This window comes from Pelophylax lessonae (assembly GCF_965119305.1).
Source record: "Pelophylax lessonae genome assembly, chromosome: 13".
Classification (NCBI taxonomy): domain Eukaryota; kingdom Metazoa; phylum Chordata; class Amphibia; order Anura; family Ranidae; genus Pelophylax; species Pelophylax lessonae.
Window position 1 is genome coordinate 146,078,127 of NC_138780.1, and position 14,849 is coordinate 146,092,975.

At 43.1% G+C, this 14,849-nt stretch overlaps 1 protein-coding gene across 1 annotated transcript in view; it reads left to right on the forward strand.

Moving 5' to 3' along the window:
- Nucleotides 1-14,849, forward strand: part of MNAT1 (MNAT1 component of CDK activating kinase) — a 334,005-nt gene that overhangs the window by 190,759 nt on the left and 128,397 nt on the right. The window contains exon 7 of the mRNA XM_082242630.1: nt 13,827-13,948. Within this exon, the coding sequence (XP_082098756.1) occupies nt 13,827-13,948 (122 nt within the window). The remainder of the gene's footprint in view (nt 1-13,826; nt 13,949-14,849) is intronic.

Here is a 14,849-nt window from a genome sequence, read left to right on the forward strand (position 1 = left end):
CTTTAAGGTAAAAAACCTTTTTTTGTGTAAATAATTTACTGAGCCAAAACTAGATCCAGCGCTGTGCCTGTGAGCAGTGACGCTGCTCTTCCTCTCCCTCCTCACTGATTGAGAGCAGCGGGAGCTATTCACTCCTGCTGCTGTAAATCAAATGCAATGACAAGGGAGCAGGGGGTAGGGCCGAGCAGCACTGTGTGTCAATAGACGCGCACAGTTCGGCTCAGGGTTAAGCCAACACAAGTGCCCACGTAGTAAGCGCTTGCTCTGGGGGCACTCAGAAGAAGGAGCCAGGAGCATCAGATGAGGACCCCAGAATATGGGGGTTAGGGCTGCTCTGTGCATAACATGTTTGTTTTTAAAAAATAAGAAAGAAACCTTTACAATCACTTTAACTTACCCACCAAAAGTCTTACACTCATCAGTTCTCACCCCTGCCTGAGTCATGCAACTCCCCAGCCGCAGAGGCACAAACTGCATTTGGCAGGGGCATGGACAAATGAGTATAAGATTTTGTGGAGCTGGGGTGAGAGTTGGTCTTACTACTTCCAGAGCTTTCAAAACTGAAAATGGATCACATTTGCTAGAGCAGTATTTCTCAACATTTTATTCAGTCAAGGCACCCTTTAAAACTCTCCACAATCTCGAGACACCCCAATTTTATAGGTAAGATACAAAACTATTTGTTTTACATAATGCATCAACATCCACACATGTAGAACATCCAATATTAGAGGTGATTTACTCTTGCAAAGCAAATACACCTTTGCACACTGGTACTGACTAGTATTCCAGTGTTTCTCTTCTCCCTTGTATCACTCACTCAGCTAATATGACCCCAGTGCTGACAGAGAGGGGTGGGGGGTTAAACAAGGATGCTGTCCGGGCGCCCTATGTCCTCCTCTTTATCAACCAATTACATTGGTTATTTGGATGCTGACAGCTGAAAGGTTGTAACGTTGCGCAATAAAAACATGGCTTTGCTGAAACTGATTGATCCACACGTTGACTTGTAGACACATTTTTGGGCAATTTGCCAAGGCACCCCGGTTGAAAAAGTCTTTGCTAGAGTATAATTGGTCTAGTTAGTATAGTAGCACCATTTTTCCCACTGTAGAACTAATGTCTTCAAATGTTGCAGGTGAATCTTCTATGTGTTTAAAAAAATTTAATGTATTGCGTACCACATTTCCTGCTTGCCATTTAAACACTCCTCTAAATTTTATCATTGCCAAAGCAGTGGAGCTGTGAGAATAGTATATACACTATATTACCAAAAGTATTGGGACACCTGCCTTTACACGCACATGAACTTCAATGACATCCCAGTCTTATGCCCCATACACACGTGCAGATTATCTGCAGACTTACCTTTTCTATGTAGTGCAAGGGCCTGCCGGATTGCATACAAATTGAAAGTGTTTAGGTTTGACCTCATATTATATGGTTTTGGTAAGTCTGCAGACAAAAGTCTGCAGATAATCTGCACGTGTGTATGGGGCATTACTCTGTAGGGTTTAAAATTGAGTTGGCCCACCCTCTGCAGCTATAATCGCTTCAGCTCTTCTGGGAAGGCTGTCCAAAAGGTTTAGGAGTGTGTCTATGGGAATGTTTGACCATTCTGCCAGAGAAGCGCATTTGTGAGGTCAGGTACTGATGTTGAAGAGAAGACCTAGCTTGCAGCCTCCGCTCTAATTTATCCCAAAGGTGTTCTATTGGGTTGAGCTTAGGACTGTGCAGGCCAGTCAAGTTCCTCCAGCCCGAACTCACTCATCTATGTTTTTATGGACCTTGCTTTGTGCACTGGTCCAAATCATTTGGTGGAGGGGGTATTATGGTGTGGGTTTTTTTTTTTTTTTCCCCCCATGGGTTGGGCCCCTTAGTTCCAGTGAAGGGAATTCTTAAGGCGTCAGCATACCAAGACATTTTGGACAATTTCATGCTTCCAACTTTGTGTGAACAGTTTGGGGATGGCCCTTCCTGTTCCAACATGACTGTGCACCACTGCACAAAGCAAGGTCCATAAAGACATGGATAAGCGTATGAGAGTGAGAGTTTGTGGTGGAGGAACTTGACTGTCCTAACCTCAACCCAATAAAACACCTTTGGGATAAATTAGAGCGCAGACTGCGGGCCAAGCCTTCTCGTCCAACATCAGTGCCTGACCTCACAAATGCACGTCTAAAAGAATGGTCAAACGTTCCCATAGTCACACTCCTAAACCTTGTGGACCGCCTCCCCAGAAGAGTTGAAGCTGTTATAGCTGCAAAAGGATGGGCAAACTCAATATTGAACCTTACTGACTAAGACTGGGTTGCCATTAAAGTTCATATACTTTAAAGGCAGGCGTTCCAATACTTTTGGTAATATACTGTATGTGCTTGTGTTAGGGATATTGGATTACCGGCTTTAGTGCTGCAAAGCCTGATACAAATGGTAAACACATATTCTCTAAAGTGACATATAATATGCCAACACTACATCTGTATGTGAAATAAAAACCACAATCTGATTCCTGTTATATGTTTTGGCCACGTGATGGTTTCTGTCTCGATGACAATGGTCGCCAAAGTTAGTCCAACTAGCAGGAACACAGTAATAAATAAGGACTAGGCAGAGGTTCTATCCCTTCCCTACTCTATTAAAAGGAAATAAAATATTAACAGCTTTACGTACATTTTAGATTTTGTTTTTTACTATAAAGCTGGCAGATAGTAAAGCTGCATGAATTGCAGCATTCTTTATCTTAGCCCTGATCCTAGACCTGGCTGGATTTGTTGTGTATGTGACCTACTTGGTTTTCTCTGTTTCTAATGTATACATTGTCTAAATCTGACATTGAATGTTATGATGTCATTGAGGTAGACTGGTGATTGAGTGCCCCCTGCAGGCTTCTGATCCAGCCGTGTTCTGCACCTTCATCAGAGCCGATAATATAATCTATCATGTCAGTTACACATAAACAGCCTAGTTAGTGTTCCTTGGAAATGCATATCACTTCCTTGTTTTTGTCCTCTCATTACTTTAGTATTTGCTTTCACATCAAAGTGAAATTTAGAACACCTTAAATTTGTTGCGTAAGGCTGGCCATGCACTGTTCAAACTGTGTGTTGAACAAAAAAACAAACCGATTTCTCCATCCATGCTATGCAGCACAGCTCGACATATCTCCCACTGTGCCTATTGTATTCTCTGTTTTCAATGAAAACTATCCAATTCTTTCATTCTTAATCATGGGAGAATAGGGATGTTTTTTTGTTTTGCAGTACACACACAGCTGTTTCATCTGATTGGATGCATCTGCTGTTCAGGTGAAAGTTTTTAATCAAAAGATATTGGGTGGTGGGGGGCAGCAGGGCCACCCTCTTAGCAAGGTTTGACTGGTTCATCAGGAAACAGCTGAAATTTGCATAGTGTATGGTCAGTTTAACAGGCAAGTCAGTACATAGGAACCTAGTACACAGGTATTTCTCAAAATAAAATGCCCAGAAAAACATGCCTATTTGCCCATGATTACCCATTTGACCTTCATGACCGGGCCATATTTTGCGATATGGCACTGTGTTAATTTAACTGACAATTGCGTGGTCATGCAAAGCTGTACCCACATAAAATTTGTGTTATTTTTTTTCACACAAATTAGAGCTTTCATTTGGTGGTATTTGATCACCTCAGTGTTTTTTTTTTTTTTTACGCTATAAACCAAAAAAGACCGACAATTTTGGAAAAAAAAAAACAACTATTTTTTACTTTCTGCTATAAAACATATCCAATAAAAAAATTGAAAAAGTGTTAATTTAGGCCAATATGTATTTTTGGTAAAAGAAAATCCCAGTAAGCGTATATTGATCGGTTTCGCAAAAAGTTATAGCGCCTACAAACTATGGGATATTTTTTAACTTTTACATCTTTGTTTTGTTTTCACTGGTAATGGTGGTGATCAGTGACTTGTAGCTGGACTGCGATATTGCAGTGGACAGTCTGACACTAACCGACACTTTTCAACATTTTTGGGGACCAGTGACACTAATACAGTGATCAGTGCTAAAAATGTGCGCTGTCACTGCACTGGCTGGTAAGGGGTTAAACAACTGGGTCGATCAAAGGGTTAACTGTGTGCTTAGCCTGTGTTTTAGAGCCGGTTCACACTGCGACTCAGTCGCCCCGACTTTAGGCGATTTTAAAGTCGCCCGTGCAGTGCGACTTCATCGCGGCTTGCAAATGACTTCTCATAATAGAAGTCAATGCAAGTCACTCCGTTTTCGCCCAAAAATAGTGCAGGAACCTTTTTCTAAGTCGGATTTGAGTCGCTCTGATTAGAATGGTTCCATTGCACAGCATGGAGCGCTACTTGTCAGGCGACCAAGTCGCCTGACAAGTCGGAGTAGTGTGAACTGGCTCTTAGTGTACTGCGAGGTGCTTTTACTAGGGGAAGGCATGGATCCATGTCCCCGTTTTTCACGAACATAGGATCCATGCCTTCCCTACTTACGGCCCGCTGTTCCGCCTCGATACTGGATGATCGGCGGGTGCAGACGGACTTCAAATTTGCGGTACCCGCAAATCGGCTCCTGCTGTGCATAATTACAGCATTAGTGAGTCGCCACTGGCACGCATGCTCGCCCCCAGACCCGGAAGTGTTGGATCACGTACTAGGAGTAGTGCCACCTTGCCACCATATGAGTTCTACGGGCAGCAAATGGTTAAGGATGCGAGAAATTGGTGGGATTCTTTTTCTTCAAACATAAGTGAAAATGGAGAGATTTTAGTGAATATTTGCCATTTTGTTTAAATGCATTTGAGTCCGTAGCGAAGATATAATGAACTTAAAGGGATTATAAACACTTTTATCACTCTTATCAACTACCCCTGACTCAAAGGCCAGCCATTCACAGTGCTGAACCGGCTGAGATTCGAACCAATGGGCAGGCTGAATGTACCAAGTTGATCGATCAACTTGGGTACAACCAGCCTTCCGTAGCTGCTTGTGATAACTGTCTTCTCCCAGCAGGAACGGCTTCCCCCACCCGCTCTCCCTCCCTCCCGCCCCCCCTGCTCGGTAAAGACAAATGCTTGGCAGGAGGCATTCCCCTGTCAGCACGGTCTGTGTTGATGGGGAAATCGTGCAAATGTCTTTCCTACCTGTGGAAAGAAATTCATGCACCGTCTATGGCCTGCCTAAGACTTGGTACAGAAAATTCGCCCCTTATTATCAGGCATAGAAAACTACTTAAAGCTGGGGAAGATTATCTTGCAAAAGGGTGTGTCTATGGGTGCACAACCTGTGTCCCTCCAGCTGTTGCGGAACTACACATCATGCCTCAGACTTTGGGAGTCATGCTTGTAACTGTCAGCCTTGCAATGCCTCATGGGACTTGTAGTTCCACAAGAGCTGGAGAGCCACAGGTTGAGCACCCATGCAAAGTTAGGTAAATCAACCCCACTGCGTTGTCAGCTCAGTGCAGGTAGTAAGGAACTCATTGGATTACTGGGAGGATCGTCTGGTATTGTTCTTTACATGCAGCAAGATACAGAACATGGGGACATATGTATGTATTGCAATATTGTACTGCTCATGCTTTTTTTTTAATTCTGATTTTGTTTTAGAATTTTTTTTTTTTTTCTATGACGTAAAAAAAAAAAAGGAAAAACATAAAAACAATTCAAGACATAGAAAAGAAATCTCAAACACAGATCTAATTGCCTCACAGGACAATACCAGCAGCAATACATTTGATTCATTGCCATCAAGTTTTCAAAAAAATGCAAAGATATTCATTCAGAAATATTCAAAAATACTCCAGAGCAAGTGATATGTTATATGAACCATATATAAGAACTCGCTATGATAGGCCATCCTAGTCTACTAAGAACATACCCAAACGTTGTTCTATATTAAAATTAGACTGTGATGCAGCTAAGTATATAGCATAAGTATAGTTCTCAAACATAACCTGTTTATCCATTTCCCAAATCCAGTTATCAAGGGTAGTAGAATTGGGTGAAATCAGCTTGCGTGCCATAAAAAGTGATCTAGCATTAGCCACTACCTAGTCTTGATCCAGGTTGTTAGGCTTTACATGCCCTAGTAGGCAAAGAACGGGATCTGGAATCAACACAATGTCATATACAGAATTCAACATGTCTAGCACTTCTTGCCAATACTGATATCTCCAGAACAGATGCATAAAGGAGCCAGGAAACTAAGCACATTTTACTTATTCACAGTTTTCACTCCTGCCTACCCTATGCAGCAGCTCCAGAGTACGATAAGCCCAATGCAGAATGAAGAGTTTGGTCACTCTGTGTTGGAGATGTGGAAACCAACTGTACATTCTGCAATATTTGGTCCCGTATATCCCCCAAAGCCTCATCAATATCTGTCTCCCATCTTTACTTGCATGAAATAGGAAATGTAGAAAGAAGTATCACATGTAAACCTTACTAATAAGGCCCTTAGCAGTATTTGGAAAACAGTTCAGCACTATAAAGATCACATTAATGCTTCTTGCAAGGGATAATCGATATATATAAGCAGAAAAATGTGATCATAAATGTAAAAAAGAATTATACGCACATAAGTTCATAAAGATAATAAACCAAAAAGTCCCAATGACTCTTCAGTAGTATTATTCTGCTTTTCTAGTACATAAACATCTCACATTTTGTTAATAATAAATACAGTATATAGTTTTTTCTTACCTCAAAATGTAATTACTAAACACAGAGGTGCTTGTAAGGGCTCTCTTTGATTGTTAGTATTTACTGTTGGGAGATTAAATCTCTTCTTAATTGCCTCACATTTTCCAAACCTCTTTGCAAACATCATTTAGGAAACTGTCTCTATTTTTTCCATGATGTGTTATTGCTTCAGTTTTGTTAGTATATTTAAATTTGTAGTTTGTATTCAAACTTCTTTTTTTTTTTACATTCTATTTAAAGTAGATTCTTAATATATATATATATATATATATATATATATATATATATATATATATATATATATATATATATATATATATTATTTTTTTTTTAACAAAGTAATGTGTTTGACAAACAGGATTGTGCTCCATGATTATGGTGGCCTAGTACATTTTTCACTTCTCAGATTGTGATTTAAAACACATCTATGCTCAAATTTAAAATCATATAATAAAATCAATAATTTCCACATTGTTTTTAAAATTATTTTTAGCCTGATAAAGTTTGTAAACTTTATTATGATCCCGATATATATTTACTTCCTTGAATCCTGTGACACCTATTCACTATGCCCTGTGAGTAGGCATTGCTGTGTCACATTTTATAGAGCCTGCTTTCTAAACTACAGAGGTGCTAAGTGGAAGAGTTTAGGGAGGCAGGATCAGTACAAGAATCGCTGCTTGCAGACAGCAAAATATCATGGGATATGTAGTCCTTAACAGAGGTGTAGCTGCAAAACATGCAGGGAATCCCAGAAGTTGTTGGAAGAGATGTCCAGCAGAGAGGCAGCACTTACAACATAAAAGTTTACAAGTAATCTTGTATTTGAACTGTAAAAATAACTTTCTCTTTCATTTATTGATCCATATCTTCTTTGACCCTTGGGTTATGCGGCTCTCCATAGGAATTTTTTTCTTCTTTTATTATTTTTTGTTTCTGTGAGATCTACAATCAACTGCCGGACTGGGCGACGCACTGGATTTCCTAGATCCTTACGGTCTTCCCAGTCTGGCCAGCGAGCGTGACCCAGCTTTAGCTCCGCCTCGTGAGGACGCATAGCCCTGGTCACAACCGGAGTAACAGCGTACCTCTGGCAGCAGTATCCCCATTCTAAGATGGTGGGAGAGAAGTGGAGAGCCCACACAACCGGACACTTTCCTGCTCGTGTGTGTCTTAAGAAGGGTCCGGGTGTAACGCTCCGGCGTTTATTTGTGTGGTGTGGATTTGCAGCTGCGGAAGTTACACTCAGTAGTCATGTAGAGATGTGTTGAACTACCATATCCAACTCTCAAGACTCATCATTGTGCATCAGCCTGTCTCAGCAAGCACATACACAAACACAGACACTCATTAAAGATGTTCCTGGAGTGATATGTTTATATGTGAAAGTATAGAGATGATACTGAGGGGACAGGCGTGGATAGTGATAGCAATGGTAAGAGGTAACAGATGGTGATAGTAAGCACTTAGGATAGCAATCATGTACAGGTAACAGGTGGTAGTGAAGAGCAGATGAAGTGTACAGGAGATGCTAGGCTAGTGCAGTGACAAGATGGTAATAGGCTCAAGAGCTTGCAATCTAAGTAGCGGTGCAGATGCTAGATGTAACAGTATAGTTCTTAGAGTAGCAATAGTCTTTAGTAAGCAGAGTAGTAGTGAAAGTAGATTAGGAAGGTATTCCCCTGTGGGGTACTTATCACTGGTAGGTTTGTAAGGAGAGGGTTCCGGCGGTGAGGTAATGATCTTGTAGCGAGATACAAGATGTTGTAGCAAGTCTTCGGTCAATCCAGGTATTAGGGAATAGCTGGAGGATTCGGCAGCGTTAGGTAATGCTGTAGCAAGCGGTTTGCACGAACACATGTGAGTGAATGCCGGCGGTTGAAATAGCCGCTCAGAGCGGCACTCACTGATGAGGTCATGGAATTTAAAGGGACAGGTACTAGATGCGTTCCACCTATCTATATGGTGGAACGTAATGTACAAATAATAGGCTGGAAGGGTACCGCAGGTACCAGGATCTTACACAGGGCTGACATTAAAGTCCCCTCCCAACATTGGTCGTTCCTTTTGGAAGTCGGACAATTTATCAAGGACTATATCGGTAAAAGAAATCTGTTGTGAGTTTGGGGCATACAAGGTTGCAAATGTATAAACCTGGCCCATGAATACATTTCAAGAACACATAGCGTCCCTGGGGGTCAGTATAATGGGCTAAGAGCTGAAAGGGGCAACTCGTGTGGATGGCAATAGTCATCCCCCGGGATTTCGGTGTTGGGGAATTACTCAGGTACCACTGTGGGAAGAAGCAATTGGGTAGTTTAGGGATGGAGGCATTTGTGAAATGTCTCCTACAGAAAAAGCTCCTGTGTCCTTTTGTATTTTAGCTCCAGCCATAGCCTGCTACGTTTGTTGGGAGAGCATAAACCACAAACATTATATGAAACTACCTTAGCCATTGCCATATTGTGTCAGATGTCAGTTGTCCATTTGAGACCAGCTGAAATATTGAACCAGGTGTGCGCAGCCTTAAATTTAAATAAAAGAAAATTAATAGAACGCACAAACAGTATCCAACAAAGAGAGCGAACGGAAGACACAATAAGTCTCTGAGGGCTTATAGTCTGCTGCATGCCTGACCCCAGGAACCCCCTGCAAGTGGAGGAGCCACCTGTGTGAGGCTTGGTGCCCAAAACAGGTAATCCTATGCAGGAAGTGTAATTGAACATGAGAAAAGGGTATATCCCAGTCCCTGCAGTAAATAAATGCTAAAATTACACTGGGGATCAAAAAAAGTGAAAATAAAGGGCGTGAGAAGAGCCTCCTTCCCTCGGCAGAACGGATGACAAGGGGGTTATCCAGTAGAGACTATGTTCATCTTGCAGACTCGCAGCAGCGAAGATGGAGGGGATGGCTTAGCGTAGATTAAAAGGTTAGAAAATGGGGACGCTAACGGTCCCCTCCTGCTAGGCAATTGGGCCACTGGATTGTCCTCACATTGAATCAAAGCCAGATAGGGATGGGAGTAACCTCAGAACGAAAGTTCGGGAGCCCAGGGAGCGTCAGCTGCTACCATTCTTGGCCCTGGGTGAGGTATTTGATGAAGAGCGTTTGCGGCCCTGTGAGCATTCTGAGGGCCGAGCAGGGAGCCAAGGGTTTGATGCCGATGGAAGTTGCACATTCGTATAATGGCGCCAGTCCGGAAATTCCACAGGATCTAGGCCCAGTTGAGAGAGGGAGTGTGGAAGATCGTCTTTAGTGCGTAGGGTAGCAGACTTGCCTTCTCTTTCTGCCTGAAAGTTAAAGGGGAACCCTCAACTGTATGTGATGCCAGCCTCTCTCAGAGCTTCCAAGAGGGGCTGAAGAGCTCTGTGTTGCATTAGGGTGCGACATGACAAGTCTTAGTAAAAGAACAAACAGGCACCATCAAAATCAAATAAAGGGTAATTGCGCATGCGTTGCATAATTTGCTCCTTTACCGTAAACTTGTGTAACTTGCAGATAATGTCCCTAGGGTTTGCAGCATCTTGTTAGAGGGGTCTGAGAGCTCTGTGTGCTCTGTCAATCTCCACTGTATCAGTAGGGTAGAGATCCAGAATCTTCCTGAAAATGTCTTGCAATGTGGAGACAATATCTTTAGTTGATGTTGCCTCTGGTGACCCGTGTATGCCGATATTAGAGCGACAGATACGGTTCTCATAATCGTCTAATTGGTATAGGAGGGTCTCGATCCTTTGGTCCTGAACAGAGCACTTGTCCCTGAGCTGGGATATAGCTGGAAGAGTGTCCTTGACTCTTTTCCAGAGTTTCCAATCTGGTGCCTAGTTGAGTGGTATCTGCCTGTAGCTGTTCAACATCCTGCCTAAAGGCCTTCTCTACTCTCATACAAAGCGCTCCAGGTCATCTTTGCTTTAGGTCTTAGTCCCCTAGAAGCTCTGATATGTCTGAACCCTGGCCTTGTGAGATTGAGGAGCCAGGAGAAGCTGGTGGGGCTGACTCACTTACCAGTCTCGGCGATGCAATGGGGAGACTGCAGGCTGTAGAGAGGTTTGGCCCACGGGAGCTGTGTCACGTCCTCTGTCCCGAGCCGGGTGCCATCTTTGTTGCCTCGCAATGTGGCCGCCCTCCATCGCTGATAAAAATGCTTATGGAGCCCTTGTTCGGCTTTGCGGAGCCCCGGGGCTGTGAGTGGGCTCTCCGACGTTGTGACATCCCGATGAGGGCCAGAAGAGCTGTTTAAATTACCAGTGTGAGTGGCTGAAGTGTCTGTCTGCAAGAAGCTGTGGATCCGTGCCTCCTCACTCGCTAATGTCCAAGCCACGCCCCGAATGAGCCAAGCTTTTGTGCCAGGGTCTGGGGAGTGAGCAAGGTCCCCGCTTCCTTTATTGATTTAGCAAACCAGTTGGTCCATGGGCTGCAGTTTATTTGTGATGCAGCTTTGGATATAGCTCCTGTGCTGTCCAAACTTTGTTTCAGCGGTGGTGGTTAGGCGCGTGCTGTGGCTTAACAATTGGTCCACAGACCAAGCCTCTAAGAAAGCTCTCATTGATCTACCCTTTCAAGGGGCTACTTTGGATGACATTAAGGGTATCACGGGGGGAAGAGAACCTTCCTGCCACAGTCAAGGAAAGTGGAAGAGCCTCGTCACAGACGGGGCCCTCCTTCTCAGCCCATAGAAAATTATTTTGTGCTTCTGGGACAGATCTTTCCTGGGAGGTTCCAAGCAACCTTGGTCGGGTAAGCCTAGAGCTAGCTTTTCCGGACCAGCAGACAAGATCCCTTCAGCATGAAAGTCTGCCCTTATCCGTTATTGGGGTGGGGGGCCATCTTCGCTGGTTTCCAGCCCTGTGGAGTTCCTTTGTGAGCGTCAAGGAGATCCGCAAAATGTTTCTTTTGGGGTACCCAGAAAGGTTGTCAAAGTTTTTGTTCTTTTCAGGTTTTTTTGGGTCCTGAGTCTCCTTTTGCGGATATATATTTCCTGCAAAGGTTCAGGTAATGTCTGAACTACCCAAGGTCCCCCCCTATTCCTGTCCAGGGAATTGAATTACTTAGGTCTGATTTTTATTCTAACCAGGGTGGTCCTTCCTCTGGACAAATTTCAGGAACCACAGGCTGTGATTCACCGGCTGCTGTCACACAGATAGTTCTCTTTTCCAATTTGCATACAGGTTCTGAGTCTGGTGGTATCCACCTTCAAGACAGTTCCGTTTGCACAGTCCTACATGCAGCTCCTTTTAGCAGGTTCGGCTCCATAAGAGGATACCGAAGTTGGTGGCGAGATCACGGGTTCTTTAGGCAGACGCCGTAGGCATCCAAGGGCCACGTTAAGGCCAGTATCATCCTTGGCTCAGGCTTTTTTGGCAGTTCCTGTGAGGAATCAAGAGCGAGGGTCTTCCAATCATCCTGGTTGCCGTAAACGTCCCTTGGGGGCTTCCCTCAGAGAAGACCAGTTGTCCCAAGGGCTGATCTTCCATCCTGTATTAGTCGCTGGTTTTAATGGCTTAGCTATTGAAAGCCCGGTACTGAGGGATAGAGGTTTGTCTGGATCAGTGATTCCTACTATGGTGAGGGCGAGGAAGTCCTCTACCAGCAAGATATACCATCGTAGGTGGAAAGGGTACATTTCTTGGTGTGAGTCGATTGGCGCTCATCCTCGATCCTTTTCTGTGACTCGGATCTTAAACTTTCTTCAATGGGGCGTTAATCAGAAGTTGACCTTGAGTACCATCAAGGGCCAGGTGTCTGCCTTGGCAATCTTCTTTCAGCGACCCCTAGCCACGCATTCTTTAGTTTGTTCCTTCATTCAGGGGGTTTGTCATGTGGCTTCACCTGTATGGTCTCTTTTGCCGCCATGGGATTTAAATTTAGTGCTTTTGGTTCTCCAGAAACCTCCATTTGAGAATATTCGGGAGATTCCCTTGTCTACGTTATCCCAGAAGATGACATTCTTGGTGGCTATTACCTCGGCCCGCAAGGTATCGGAATTGGCATTATCCTGTCGCAGTCCCTATTTCGTGGTCTATAGGGAAAAAGTGGTTCTTCGTCCCTGTCTATCGTTCCTGCCCAAAGTTGTGTCTGACTTCCATTTGAATAAGGACATTGTGTTGCCTCCCTTGTGTCCCAAGCTGGCTCATCCCAAGGAATTTGCTTTGTATACCTTGGATGTGGTACATGTAAATCGGGTGTATCTGGCAGCTACTGAGTCCTTTTGGAGGTCAGACTCGCTTTTTGTGTTTACGAACAGACCCAAGAAAAGGGCTGGCTGCTCTTTCAGCTACCATCTCCAGATGGATCAGACAGAGGGCGACTCAGGCATATTCCATTAAATGTCATGTTCCACCTTTCCCTGTCACAGAGCATTCTACTCGGGCACTGAGTGCTTCTTGGACCTTTCGTCATCAGGCATCAATATCGCAAGTTTGCAAGGTGGCCACTTGGTTGGCGGTGCATACCTTCTCAAAGCATCTGTGGATGCTTCTTTTGTCCGCAAAGTTTTGCAGGGTGCTGTTTGAGAGGCTATTCCCTCTTGAGGTGTGTTTTTCTTTAAACTTTTATTTTTCAGACGGGTCTCTTGTGACCCGGTTAAGACTCCTGTGTCCTGGTTAAGGGCACTTATGTTTAGCCTTGGGTTATTTTCCCCACCCCTCATTTTCTTTTTGGCACTGCTTTTGGACGCCCCAGTAGTTATGATTTATGGAGCGCTGTGTCCGTCGATGAACGAAAGAGAAAATTGGATTTTTGTTCTTACCATTAAATCCATTTCTCTGAGTTCATCAATGGACACAGCACCCACCCCCTCTATGGAGTTCTGATACTTCTAATACTGCTTGCTACTAAACTGATTTCCTAGAGCAGAGAGGGGGGTTATATACCAGCTGAGGATGGCCCATGGTCATAGCCAGGTGTTTTTTGTTCTGCCTAGTCCTACTTCTGGAGGAGGCAATATAACCCAGTAGTTATGATTGATGGAGCGTTGTGTCCGTCGATGAACGAAAAGAGAAATGGATTTTACGGTAAGTACAAAAATCTATTTCCCCCCCCCCTAAGAAAAACAGGCCTGGATAAATGGGGCCCTATTATGCTGCTATTTAACTTAATTAGGGGTATTTAATATTTTGTTTTCATTACAGGTTCAACATATTTCATCAGTTCCAATTCCAAAGCTGGAAGAATCTTTGTATCGTTATCAGCCCATTCATATAGAAACGCACGGTCCAGAGGTCCCCCGTATAGAAATGTTGGGAACACTGGGGTAAGTTTGTGTCTGGTAATGTGTTTTTACAGGGTCAGTCTGATCACTTATGCTGGCAGGTCTGGGGAAACAACCTTATGTTTGTTCAATGTATACAAACTATGGAACACCTGATGTTAGTGAACACTGTGGAATTTTCCTTATACAGAAGCTTTAGAAGCCTAATTCCATCCTAATATTCCACCAGCAACATCCCCAAAAGTACATACAGAGGGTAACAAACAGATATGGGACTTTTAAGATGCCTGGGAAGAAAACTCGTTATCCATTCCACAATTCAAGCTCAATATATTAAAATATAAATTTATTTATTGAAAAAGTTAAAAACATCAATTCACATTAAAGCAAGATGATTATAAGTATATTGTGAGATTGTTACATTTATAGTTCCTGTTTGCGCTTTTAATTTGCTGACTGGTTTCGCCAAAAAGGCTTCTTCAGAGACAGCGCAGGTATCAATCTGCCTAATAAACAAAATATAATCAATACAAAAACATATTTTATATAAAATATATATAACAAAATTAACTACACAATTATCCAAAAATTGCCCAATGCCTAAATAGAGTGCAGATATAGTGAAAGTGTCCAAACCTGAGGTATGGCTGAAATCTTGTTGAGTAAAGCTATGTGAGCCTGTGTCTGGGAGTTAATGGCACGTGTCAGACGCATGAGCCTCACGGCCTAGGGTCTCCTGCAGAGGGGAATAGACAGAGCTGAGACAACAAGTACAAACCTGTTTGACAATAGACTCTACTTAGGATACAAATAATTAAGTATGGACACTTTGACTATATCTGCGCTCTATTTAGGCATTGGGCAATTTTTGGATAATTGTGTAGTTTGTTTTGTTTTATATATATATATAAAATATGTTTTTGTATTGATTATATTTTGTTTG